The 13,862-nt window shown below is 39.2% G+C and overlaps 1 protein-coding gene and 1 long non-coding RNA gene across 2 annotated transcripts; both read left to right on the plus strand.

Moving 5' to 3' along the window:
• Positions 1–918: 918 nt before the first annotated feature.
• On the plus strand, positions 919–2,915 carry LOC308406222. The gene is made up of 4 exons (XR_013973480.1): positions 919–1,105; positions 2,440–2,498; positions 2,581–2,646; positions 2,852–2,915. It is a non-coding gene; the product is annotated as an uncharacterized lncRNA (long non-coding RNA).
• Positions 2,916–3,848: 933 nt separating this feature from the next.
• LOC308406219 (G2/M phase-specific E3 ubiquitin-protein ligase-like) lies at positions 3,849–7,264 on the plus strand. Its single transcript, XM_080897091.1, has 6 exons — positions 3,849–3,928; positions 4,022–4,236; positions 4,357–4,624; positions 4,769–4,923; positions 5,140–5,378; positions 6,626–7,264. The coding sequence occupies exons 2-6, from the start codon at positions 4,028–4,030 to the stop codon at positions 6,874–6,876; spliced, it is 1,122 nt and encodes a 373-aa protein (XP_080753217.1). The 5' UTR covers positions 3,849–3,928; positions 4,022–4,027; the 3' UTR covers positions 6,877–7,264.
• The last annotated feature ends 6,598 nt before the right edge of the window (positions 7,265–13,862 follow it).

Genomic DNA, 13,862 nt, shown 5'->3' on the forward strand with positions numbered 1-13,862 from the left:
ACTACAATACAAAGCTAACATATAACATGTGCTTAAAAGGACAAAGCAATGTTTTTGAATCATCGCTTAGCTTTTAGTTAGCAAAGACGAACAATAATTGAGATTAACTAGGGTACTTACGGTGTTTTTTGTTGGCGCAGAGATTTCGCATGCATTCATCTGTATGTAGTTTGTCGCACATAGCTTGATTGAGACAACACAAATATGATGTTGACTGTGATTGGTTAACACAAATTCTGATCACAGGTTGTGGTAAGGGGTGGATTAAAAAAAAAAACACAACCTTCAGTCTTGCTTATCCAATCACAAACAATGTACCTTCTCCCGCCGTACTTTGAATTTTAGGGATGCTATATATATATATTTCTGCCAAGCCTTTTGGCGGACTTTTTGGGAACAGTCATGTCCGAACGGAGCGCTGCATTTCGACGGAGAGTCACTGATATCAGAGACAGAATGAATGCCCAATTTAACCGGCTACTGAATCAAGATGACAGTGAAGAGGGGACATCTCTTCTACAAAGGTGAAATGCTTTGGTGGTGGTTACTCTATTGGCAAGCTTTTAGCTTTGCGCCTTTTTTGTTTTTACAAAAGGAAATAACTTTTACATTTTTAAATAATAAATGGCTCGTTTACTAATTATCTGTTACAATTCAACAACAAATTCTGTAATCATAAATGTCTATCCTAGATTGACGACTTCAAATGACAGTCATTTTAATCCCTGTTATGTGCATTTATGCATAAAGATTTTAGTTTATAAATGTAGCATATCCCATATTTTCAGGGAGCATTTAATTTGCGAGACAATCGAAAAATGCATGCAATAAACACCGATTGAACACTCATTCCTTACTCTGAGTGTGTTGGGTGGTTTTTTTTTTCTTTTCTTTTTTTTCTTGGGGGGGGGGGGGGGGTGTCTCTGTGTGATTAGTTTCACTAAAATTATCTCATGGTCTAATGATAGCTTTGGAGTTTTCCGCCAACAGCACGGAGGTGGGCCAGTGCGCAGACCAAGAGGCGGGAGAACCAGACATCGCCAGTTAACGTTTAAGGTGTCAGTACTAAGGAATCCCACACTGACACACTACCGATCTCATAGGGGTAATCAATATTTATATTAATATTAATTATTTGGAGTGATGGGTTTGAAAAATGAGAATTACATCATGGTGTCAGTTGTTTACAAATTGTAGAATTTGGCATTAGATTTTTAGCACCTTTGTAATCTTTATTTCCTTGCACCAATAAGTTGATGTTGAGACACTACAATGGGACAATTTACCCTTTTCCGTTTTTAGGGAAAGCTAATTTGGTTTAAATTTGATTACAGATGCCACTCCTGCTACTCGGGTGGTCGTTCCTGTAAACCTAAATGCAGCTGAATTCAGGCAGGCACTACGGGACAATATTGCAGACATACCCTTGCAGTTCGATCTATGCAAAGTGAATGGACAGCGGCTCATTCTTCCTCTTGAAGAGGAGACGCCCCAAGAAATTAGAGCAAGAAACCTACTGGGTCGCTCCAATCTTTATATCCGTCCAAAGGTATTCAAATGTTCCACTCGGGTGGCTGATATGGCATAATTGTCACTATTACTGTAACTCAGTGGCGCTCCAGTCACCCTAGTATTGTATAAGACATCTTTAACATGTTACTGCTCAGAATAATAAATGCTGTGATTTTCCCCAAAGGATTTGAGACATTCATCTGATCACTATGCCAGATGGCTATGCTTAAATAATGCCCCGCCAATTGATTCACTGTTAATAACAGAAATGCAGTAGAGCAAGCTTCAACTGTGGTCTAACAGTATTTTAGGGTTAGGGTCATTTTGTTCTTGTAATCTTAGTTTCCTGGGTTCTGGCTTTTTCATTGTCTTTTGTTAATGTCCTTAACCTTTCCTTTATTTATTTATTTATTTTTTTCCCCCTCAGTTATCCTAAGTTCTACCTACCCAAAGTGTCACGGTCCTGAGTCTGTGGACTCGGTGTTTTTCTGTTTGTATTAGTTAGCTTTGATTTCATGATGTGTTTTGATTCTCTTGGGTTTGATTTCTGTCGCTAGTATTCCTAACTTCCTAGGTCCTGGGCATTTCTTGTGTTCTCCTTCTTAGGTCGTGGTTCTGTGTTCTGTTAGTATACAGTCGTCTCTGTCAGTGTGTCTCTTGTTCTGTCACCGTATCCCCTAGGTTAGTCCACGTCTGTTCAGTTTCCTGTTTTACTTTGAAAGTCTGTGTACTATGTCAATGTGTTGAGTTTTGCCTCGTCATGTCTGATGAGTCCCAGCTGTGCTCTCCTCCTGTTTCACATTCCCTAATCACCTCAGTATGTATTTAAGCCTTGTGTGTTTCCCTGCCAGTTGGCGTGTTGTCCTCTGTTCTTGTTTGTCATTTGTTGTTCCATTTTGTTTATATTTTAATAATCTGGTGTTTTAGATTACAGAAGCCAATGAGGACTCAACTGGTGGAGAAGTTGTGCAGTCTGAGATGGCAATGTAAGTCTTTGACAACTGCCTTTGGACTGTAGCACTGTAAATGCATTACACCCTCTCATCAACAATATTTACCATATTGCAGTGTGCTGCATGACACCGAGACACCTGACCATAGCAGGCACAATGTACAGGAGCCAGAGGTTATCAGGTAAATGGCACTCTGTTTGTTTATGAGTTGGAATTTTAATCTTAAACTATTGCACAATTTCATTTATTTTTTTGGTAAAAACTAGTTTGGTACAAACTAATTATATCATTATTATAACTTGGATCATTTTGTGTAGTCTAGATCAATAAATATCTGCATTGGGGTCCTCTTCCTGCTATGAAATATTTCTGCTATTCCTTTGCAGTGGTCTGCATGAAAACCATACAGCTCATTCTAGTAGGCATGGTCTCCAGGAACCAGAGGTTAACAGGCAAGTGGTAGTTGTTGAATAACATGCCAAAACTTAAGTGTAAACTGGAACTTATAAAGCACACACCATAGGTAAATAGACACTCAATAAGTACAATATACGGGGTGAGACCAGCGAATATTAAAATTTGAAAGGTTGCATGTATTGAACTGATAACATTTATGTGCTCTGAATATAGACCAATGGTTTAATTGCCTCATTCGGTTTCTGTTTTGCTTTTTCATGTTTTTCAGATTTGTTGATGTCATGATATTGGTATTTTTAATTGCTGAAAATGCATCGATAACACTTTAGTCAGCCTGACCATTCAGACACTTGGAACTACAAATCACCCAAACTATTCCCAGTAAATGGGCAGTTCCTTATGTTTCACAAAAAAAGGAAAAAAAGACACTGCTGGCCTGTGATAATCTTTTGTGCGCAGGAAAACTGCACTGTCAAAACTTGAAAGTTGCATTTTATAGTTTATTGATCCATTTTGGCAACCAATAACAAGATCCATTTTTGTTCCTTCATGCTGCTTGTCTCTCAAATTAAAAAAACAAACAAACAAAACAAAAGGCCCATCTCAGTGCATGCTGGTCTTATACCAGTCTCTTAAGTTATCAAAAATAGCCCTGAAATTCTTCCTGGCTGACTTGATAAGATAAACAACAAAACAATGAAGTGAGCATTAACCTACAAATAAAAAAAATGATTAACCCAGAAATAGAAGTAAACTAACAACAAACTTTATATTTTAATATTTTGAAATTTGTTAAAATACAAATGGCTCCAACAGATGCAATCAAGGACCACATGGCCATTTTAAGTGCCTGTATCTATACAGTAAAATGTGAAATCAGATTCTTTTATCAGATGAGTCATTCCATTTCAGTATGTATACATGATATTAAAAAATCAAATGCATTTGTTCTGTTTAGGGAAGAGTTTTACATCGACTCTGCAGAGTCAGAAGTATCAGACCTGGATGAGGCTGTCCTGGCTTCCCCTGAACAAAATGACTCGCATGTATGTCTCATGAACAACACTGCCAGAACTGCTGTGTATGTGTTTCATGTAGTCATGACCCTTCTCTCTCTCCCCCCTCCCCCCCTTCTTCAGGACGAGATGGACCTTGCGACTGTGTTGAAAGATTTCCAGGAAACGCATCTTGACACCAGCAATTATTGTGCAATAATAGCCCGACGTAGGAAAATCCTACATAGTGCCTGCATGGCACTTTCCAAGTCATATTTTGCCTGGCATAAATTGCCAAATATTGAATTTGTTGGTGAAATGGCCGATGATTATGGAGGCCCAAGGCGGGAATTTTTTCGGTAACCCATTCCCATCTCTCCCACACAATAATAGAATGTGTGAATGTGTTTTTTGTTGTTGCAAAGATGAAATCACAATTTGACTCAATTTTTTTTATTTTTTACTATCTTTTCCTGCAGCTTACTTATGGTCGAAACTCAGAATTCCCTAGGGATTTTTGAGGGGAAGCCTGGCAGTCTGTTGTTCAGCTATAGCCAGCAGTTGCTGTCAAGCAACAAGTTTTATACGGCTGGTAAACTGATTGCTTGGTCGATAGCACACAATGGGCCAGGGCCACGGTGTATCAACAGACACCTGTTCTGTATGATGTGTGGCCAGAAGACATCTCTTGATGACTTCGATGTAGAGGTCTTCATGGACGAAGACATCAAACAGAACATAGAAAAGGTAAAACTGTGTGCATGCTGAGGTGTAATTAAATTCAGTGAAACACAATGCATAGCTTAACTCATCAGTGGAACGTCTCAAAATGTAAGTACACTTAGTGAATGCTTTAAACGTATGTATTTATGGAGGTGCCTAATTTTCAAGGTTTCCAGCTGCAGCACCCCAGAAGACCTGGCAGACTTGAAAAGTCACCTTGGGGACTGGATTGCAGGCTGTGGTATCCCTGACATCTACACTGCCACACTACTTGATGTTAAGAGGATAAGGGGCGAGATTGTATCTCATTTTGCGTTTCACAGGTGAGGATTTGTTAGAAAATTACAAAGTACTTTCCTGGTCAGTGCTCGTCTTCCCATTGTGTTCCCCCCTAATAGTTAACACTTAAACAAATCATCAATCTGCTGAGTTTATATCTGTATTGCAGTTAAGGTGGTGTTTAAATTGACAAAACTTTTTGTTTTGTTTCACAATTTTGCTATGTTGTATGAATTGAGAGTACAATCTGTGGTCAACAGGGTTGCCAGCATGATTCAGCAGTTTGTTGCCGGTATGGACTCATGTGGTCGGTTCTGGCAAATGGTGAAGAGATGCTGGAAGCAGTTCCTTCCTGTATTTACAAATGCAGGAAATAAACTTACAAGGAACAGCTTCCAGGATCTCTTCACCATTGGATGGAGTCCAGCTGGAAGTAACAGACGTGAAGAAGAGGAAGCCACCATCTTTCAGTGGGAATGGTGGCTTATGGCCATTCAGGGTGAGTACATAGAATACAACACATGTCTTGTTTCTGTTTGAATTGCTTCAGGCATTTCATGTTAAATACAGTGTCCACAATACAAAATACAGACAACTAAATCGAAACAACACTTGGGTGCAATAAAACCTTAGAACTTTGCAAAATCCACCCCTTCTTAGAGCATATGAGGAATTTTTTGATTATTTTACCTTTTTAGGTGAGGTATTTGAAAGGAAACCACCTACAACAAATATTTTTGGAAGATTATTTCTTTTATCCTCTGTCATCTCTACCAGATCTTGCTTGTTTAGACTGATAGGATGTAATTTGATTTTCATTGTGATTTCTGGTAAAACATTAATTTTATTACATGACCGAAAACTTCTAACACTAAAATATTAAATAGTTATATTACATACTTGTATTTAAAATATGGTAAAATTTATGATTCAATTGTATTAGCACATCTGAGAATTAAGTAAATGGTAAATGGCCTGTATTTGTATAGCGCTTTACTAAAGCAGTCATCCACACATTCACACACTGGTGATGGCAGCTACATTGTAGCCACAGCCACACTGACAGAGGCAAGGCTGCCGGGCACTGGCGCCACCGGGCCCTCTGACCACCACCAGTAGGCAACGGGTGAAGTGTCTCGCCCAAGGACACAACGACCGAGACTGTCCGAGCCGGGGCTCGAACCGGCAACCTTCCGATTACAAGACTCAAGACTCTTGAGCCACGATCACCCCCAGTGTTTTTGCAGTGTTTAAGATAGAATAACACAATTTGAAACTGTCTCCCTTTGAGACAAAGGTCATTTGTTAATTAGATGCACTGCCTAACTAGAAGAACCTTCAGGTATTACGTTGACTATAACGAAACCTCCTGTATATTAGTGTCTTAGAGTAATCGAGTGGTGCAATGACAACACCCACGCAAATGTGACATCACTAGAAAGCCAATGTACTCTTGCAAGGACAGAATGAATAACTTCTTTAAAAAAAAATACACATTGCATAAACAGTCCTTGACATATAGGTCTGACTCGGAGGACAAAATTAATTTCCTGTCTTAGCAGGGCAGGATTGCTTTGAGTAATTTTTTTTTTTTTTAATGCAATGCTTTGCAATAATTGTTTTGCCTAACAACCTGTTTTTGACTCCAAAATAGTCATTAACGCAACTGTTCTACTATGCAGTCAGTGTAACTGATTATAAATCTACACATTGCACCTTATTTAACACTTGTATGTATTTTAACAGAGCGAGAGGTGGACCACACATTTGAAGAGCTCCTCGTCTTTATAACTGGGGCTGACTTACTTCCACCACTGGGGTTCCCACAGTCCTGCAACATCGACTTCTACGATCAGGAGTCAGGGATGCGGCGTATCCCGTACACATCAACGTGCAGCTTATCCCTGTATCTCCCAAGAGGTGTTGCAGATGAAGATCAATTCAAAGATCTTATGAATGATGCCTTAAAAGGATCCCTGGGATTTGGAAAGGTGTAGCTGCATACATGAACTGATGCTGGGAAGCTGTGGTTAAAACATGTGGGCTTTTGGGATGAAGTTCTTATTGTAAATGTTCTTAAAGGGGATTGCTCCTGGCACTCAGGCTTCTTAAAGATTTTACATTTTAAAAGTGTTTTTACAAATGACTGTTCATTGTGTATATAGTTATATTTATAGTCCAGTTAAGACAACTAGGGTATTCATGCATCAAGCTATGCAAAATAAGTGGTGTTCAGAAAGTTTCCAGGAAATAGTTCAAATGACAATTCATCTAGAAATATTCTTTTGAAATATTGTTGTTTATGTTCAATTATAGTACACTGCATAGAGTGGTTTTTGTTTTTTATTTTCAAGATGTACAAGAGATGCCAGACAAACTTTGAACTAAAAGACACTGACTTTTGTAAAATAAAATATTGTAATGTCAGTTCTCATGGTGTCTTGTCTATTTAAAAATTAAATTTGAGGCTTACCTGTTACTGTCAAATACTGGTATTGGGTTCCATTGACGAGGGCTATGTAGTACAATTATGTGCTTAAGTCAAGGTAAAAGGTTAAATGAATTTACCCTCATCTGTTCTCAAACCAAGAACTGAAGAATCAATCTCAACTCAGAATTAAAAGTTACGAATTAATTTTACTGGTTTCGAGAACAAAGCAGTTTTAACAAACTGACTTTAAGCTCCGGCGTTAACTCTGAGATTGACACCTGGCCTTTCACTATAACCTGGTTAAAAATCAATTATGTAATTGTGGTAGAATTATGTAAGAGGCTGTAAAGCTTTTTTTGTAAAAAAAAAAAAGAATCACGTCAAGATAATGAACACTGGTATTAAAATTATATTTTATACATAAGGCAATAACTGTAATTACCAAAGTAAAGAAAATGATTTGTTAGACTCAGTTTGTTGGTGAACGATGCTTAAAAAGTGTGTAGCAATTTGGACAGTATATCCAGTGATTGCTTTGCTTTTTCTATGGTCACGGCTTACCTACTTTATTACAGTCATTTGGCTGTACGTGAAAATATATTTAGCTAAAGTTCCTTCTGCTTGTTTAGGTTTCTCTGTGTTATAGGTTCATTCAGCCCAACCTCAGGAAACTTGTCTGCTTGCCTACTGTCATCTCTACAAGCCTAAAAACAAACAATTTTAAAAGAGGCTATACACATGACATTTTTTCTACTTAATTTACTCGTGTGTGCCATACAGAGGGAAATATCTCAATCAGAATCGCATTTATTGGAAAAGTATATGCGCAAACACATACAAGGAATTTGGTTCCATTTGAGGGCGTCTTTCAAGCACAAAAAAGTAAAACACAATCCATATATGTGTATGGACATACATAAATACACACGCACACAGGTGTATAAACTAACAATATAATACACAATCTAATTCTTTTACACAGAAATTACAGGATTACAGAAGTTGATACCAAAGAGTGCAGTTGCAGTCTAGCAGTGTGACAGTTTAACCACTTAGGAGGGAGATGGCGGGGGAAAGAATTTTGATCAAAGTTAATGTCTCCACTTATTTCGAAAAGAAAAAAGAGCATACTGTCATTTACTTGCTTTTATTATTTATTTATATGCCCTCCGCGGACCATCTCTGCACTGCGTGGGTGATTAGTGGCTCCCTGCACAGTAAGGGCTGCACACAGGGACAAGACGCACTCGGTTACGATCGGATCTTCCCTGGGCAGGGGGAGGTGATGAACTGTATGCCACTTTTTCATTGGCATACATTAAGTACAATGTTTTATTGCCTACGGTGGGGCAGGTCACATACTGGGTGAAGGTGGGCAGTGTGGAGTCCAGCGAGACATGATTAAAGTCCCCTGATATTAGAAGAAGAGCTCTCGGAGATTGCGTTTGCAGTCTGCGGACCACAGAGAGTCACAGGCTACCTCCACGGATGCTAACGGCTAATAGCGCAATGTCTGTGTTGCAGAGTTGTTCTTTCACAGCGATGTGCCCAGAGATACCACAACCGTCTTTAACAAACACTGCCAGCCCCCCTCCTTTCCTCTCACCGCTGTCTCTCGTCTTGTCCGCCCGCAGCAGCTGGAAGCCGGGCAGCCTACTCACAGAGGGAGTACCGGGCAGTGCCGGGATACTGCCACTGTGACCGGGTTAGCGTCATTAGCTCCTCAATCATATCAGGGAGCGATCTCACATTTAAAGTGATTACAGGAAGGAGAGATGGTGTGTGAGGTGTCCTCGGGAGACATCACCCCCGTTTCTTCCCTCACTGGGGATGTAGGGTCTGTCTGCCGGTAGCGCAGCTGCAGGGCGCAGCGCTAACAGCTGATCCCTAATGTAAACAAAGGAGCCATGCGCCGAGTGTCCAAACACGGGTGAAAAAAGTGGAGACAAAAGAAGAGAAAAGTCAACATAACTAGCACGAAGCGGTAATGCAAGATGGCAGGATCTGATTGCTAAAACATAAGTTAAAGGTTAAGAGAAGTAAAGAGGAAAATAAGAAAGAAGCTCAGAAATGAGCAGAGCTAGCTCTGCTCATTACCTGTTAGCTGCCATAACAGGTAACACAGTTAAGGTTTCAGAAAAAGTATTCTGTCGTTTGTTTGCTCGATCATGCCTTAAACACATCAAAATGCATAGTGGGATTATAATACAAGTGAATACTGTGACAAGCACTGGTACTGAATAGGCAATCACTTAGCAGCAAGGTGAATCGGTGATGCATTAGTGTGGTCTGCACTTCCTCTTCTTTGATTGGGTGAAATGAGTTGAAAGTAATTGGATGAGGGAACCATGGGGAGTGCCCTGCATAATTTCAATAAAACGCCGTTTTAAACGCCGTTACAGCTGGCAGAGAACGCCGTAAAAAACGCCGTTCAAAGATGCATAAAAACGGCGTTTTGTGCCGAGTAGCGTAAAAAACGGCGTTTCCGTCTGTCTTTGAACGCCGCTTTTTACGTCACTCGGATGGTGCGTTCAGGGCGCCATCCGAGCGGCGGAAAAAGCGGCGTTTGTCGGAACAGAACGCCGTTTTTTTCGGCGTTTTGAATAATTAAACGGCGTTTTTTACGCCATTTCTTAACCAAACGGGTTAGGAAAGTGGCGAATTTTGGCACTAATGGCTTGCCATACTTTCCATTGACTTTACATGTAAGCCTGACGCTCCGCCTGCTTCTATCGCGTTCGGTGTGAACACACCGTAAGTATTTTAGAGTTTAGTTTACTTCAGCCATATTTCATATAAATCAGGTATCATACAAACATAAAAATAGCTTCAAATACAGTCATGACAATAAAAGAAAATGACTTTAAGGACTTAACAACATTACTACTCATTTAAGATTACCACAAAGTAAAAGATCTCTCAGCAAAATTATGCAACATTTTAGGCACTATTGCCCCGATCAAATCAGTGAGCTGGGATTATTTATTCCAAACATGAACCACTGTTACAGCAACAGACATGGACTAATGGTTCCCCACACAACAACTCAATGTCCACTATGTGAAGGAGCCAAACACATGCCTTCTCCTCTCGTTAACTGAGATAAACTGCTGGCATATTGGTTTTACATCTATACTGTCCAGTCTCTCCTGGTGGACATGGCATACAGCAGCATTGTTTAATCTCATTCGAGTCACTGTTAACCTTACCCATCTTTTTAGTCTTCTGAGAGCACTGAAGCATCTTTTAGCCTCAGTACATGCGTTTTATCCTCGGATTACAATTATTATTCTGTGCTTGATATGTGCCTCACATTTGGCCCTGGCTCTTCCCCTCTAACTGCACTAGGACATATTGCCACCTGATAAAATAACATATTGATCCGTGCCATATAAAAAGTGAGACGTGTCAATTCAGATTCTTTGTCAAATATACACTAATGAATCAATTTACATCAGCAGCCTAACAATTGTCATGATAATAAATACTAGTTAATCTATAGCACCAAATCATCAGTCAGTCACCTGTGACCTCGGCTCTTCACCTCTGTCTGAGCTACAACATGGCAGAGCTGCCTCTGTCACCTGATGAATAACAGTGAGACATTCCAAATACATGCAGTCACACATGTGCTTCAAATACAGTCATGAACCATCAAGTCATCCTCCAATTTCACCTGTGATCTTGTATCACCATTGCTCTCTGAGCTTTGTGTTGGTTCTTCTGTCACCTGACAAATAGGACATACATGACAATAGAATAAAATGTGGAGCTGCTTCAGTGTTTCTGTCAATTTGTGCAGATCTTGACTCATCAGTAATGTTTGCAGGGTGAGTGCATTTTTAAAACAATTTGTGCAAACTGCACTACAAGGTGGAATATTTGCAAAATCATGACTACCTCATGATATTTTGTCTCAAAAATTAACCTTATGAATATGTCAGTACCATTAGGATGAAATTATTGTGTCACCAACATTTAACGTTAGACATATAATTCTAACAGCCTCTGTAAACTAATATCCTGGCTTGCTCGAGGCTGCCGTTTTCTCTGAGAGTTTCAATCAAAATTAGAAATGCTGCTCTGAGACTGAGATAACTAATAGTGCTGCATGTTGTGCAGTTAGTTTCCAAAACACGTTATTCATGGTTACATACAATTTTAGACTGATGTGGGCCAAAGCCTAGCATAGCCTGTAACGTTATTATGACGGACACATTTTATGAGTGAACTTGGCTTTAAGTGACTTACAGGGTTTCTTTGAAAAATACTTTCTTATATCCAGAGGTAAGATAAGATAAGATAAGATAACCTTTATTAGTCCCACACGTGGGAAATTTGTTTTGTCACAGCAGGAAGTGGACAGTGCAAAAGTTATGAGGCAAAAATTAGAATACAATAAGAATAAATACAGTACACAACTGTACAGAATAGAATAAAATAAAATACTATATACAGTAGAATAAAATAAAATAAATATACAATAAGATAAAAATAGAATACAAATACAAATACTATATACAACTGAGTAAAAATACAACGATGAGGTGGGTCGAGTATCCAAAAATTGTACTCAAGTAAGAGTAGCATTACTTTAAAATATTATTACTCAAGTAAAAGTGAAAAGTAGTCTTCAAAAAAGTTACTCGAGTAAGAGTAAAAAAGTACTTGGTGAAAAGACTACTCAAGTAGCGAGTAACTGTTTAAAATGTCAGATTTATTTTATAAATAAATGCTATCAGACAAACAAAAACAAATAAATATACAAATTTTAGTATTTTCAAAAGGAATATATGTAAAAAGATCAACAAAATAAGGCAAAACAATTCTAATTTCCAGATTTCAGATTTTCACAACATTTTTAAACAAGCTTTTTTTTTTACCAATACCTGCAGTAAATAATATAAATATATAAACAGTGCAAACTATTTCCAGTGACAAGATATGCTGTAAACTTTATATTCATTTTTGCTCCAAATGGCACAGCAGCCTCAGAGAAAACAGAACGAGGTATCTTCAACGTATGTACATACAAGGCAGCTCAGTTTACCATAAATTTTATGGGTGTGCATTTATTTCTGCATATTTAGCAAAAATGTGCCATTTCTTAACTCTGTGAGGTGATGGTTAAGCTTCAGCAGCAGTTTGCTCTCAAGGTTCTTTCTGTGAAGCTGTAACTGTTTAGCAGTGAACAGGAGTCCTGCATGACTAAGAAGTCCTTCACAAGCTCCAGATGCAGGAAGAGCTGTATTGATTTTGATCGACAGCTTCTTGATGTGAGGAACGCCATGCAATAGATCCACACCTCCAGTGAATGGACATGAAAGGTACCTCTCCAGCCCTGCTTCTGGCTTTCCTGACCCCATGGATCCATCATTTTAGTCGGTTAGGCTGCTGTTTGCGCTGGCCTCATCCAGCTCTGTGTCTAGGTGATGTCTGATGAAATTGAGACCTGTGGAAAGATGTATGGTTTTCAAAAGAATTAGGTCTGGTCATTATAGTGCTGTATACACTGCAAAGCTGCAGATGTTTGGCAAGAAGATTTGATCACACTGGAGATGTTTTTTACTAACTCTTGTAGAACAAAAATCTTGTAAAAACAAAATCTTGTCATTCATATCCCGCACAAACAGTTTGCAATGAATTCCAGATTAAGTTTAAAATAAGAATGCGTGCAAGGCTAAGCAGTGCTAGCCAATAGATCCTCCTGTTTGGCTGTTACTCTGGGAAAAGACGAGAAAGACGGTGATGGAAGCATGACTGGAGCTGCGATGTAGCCTATATAATATTTATATTGTAAGAACGTGATAATTCTGTATATTGTAATAACGTGATATTATATTGTTCAAACGTGAAAGGACTATTGTTAGAACAATATACTTTTCACTTTTCGATTTTTCTTTTGCCTGGGTGGCAGCTCTACGCTTCCGTATCCAAGTATTTTCAATGTGGCCTCACAAAATTATCACGACTACAACAACCATGAAAAGAGTTGGATGGACATTGCTGCTCAATCACAGCTGCCTGGTCAATGTTTTTCATTAGTAATTTAGCAAAGTTGATGGTGTGTGTGTTTGTGTGAGTGAGTGAAAGACAGAGAGGGAGAGCGAGGGACAGATTTTGTATGATAAGCTTCATGTTATGGTCGCACAGTTTGAGCACTCAGGTCGCATCAGAGCATCAGGCCGTATAGTGTGAGACCTGTATTGTGACCTATGAACTTCTAACCCCTGCGATTTAATTGTACAGTTTGAGCAGGAGCTGAATAACGGGACTGAAAAAAATCGCACAGTGTTTGCCCAGCTTAATGCAGACTGTTTAAACTAAACAAGCTGTTGTTTCACGTAATAAACCCTGTCAGCCGCAGTCTTGCCTTCTGTTTTAACAGTTAAAGCAGTAGAGATGTAGTGGAGATGTCAAAGATAGGCACGGCTGTGGCACTGATTCAGTCTTTGAGCACTACGGTCACCCCGGTGTGTCGGCCAGAACACCACTTAAGGCCAAATTGTCCCAGAGTACGAAAGAAGGAGGGAGCTTGAGGTTCCGTTTGAG

The sequence above is a fragment of the Rhamphochromis sp. 'chilingali' genome (genome assembly GCF_963969265.1).
Source record: "Rhamphochromis sp. 'chilingali' genome assembly, chromosome: 11".
In the NCBI taxonomy this organism is placed as follows: Eukaryota; Metazoa; Chordata; class Actinopteri; order Cichliformes; family Cichlidae; genus Rhamphochromis; species Rhamphochromis sp. 'chilingali'.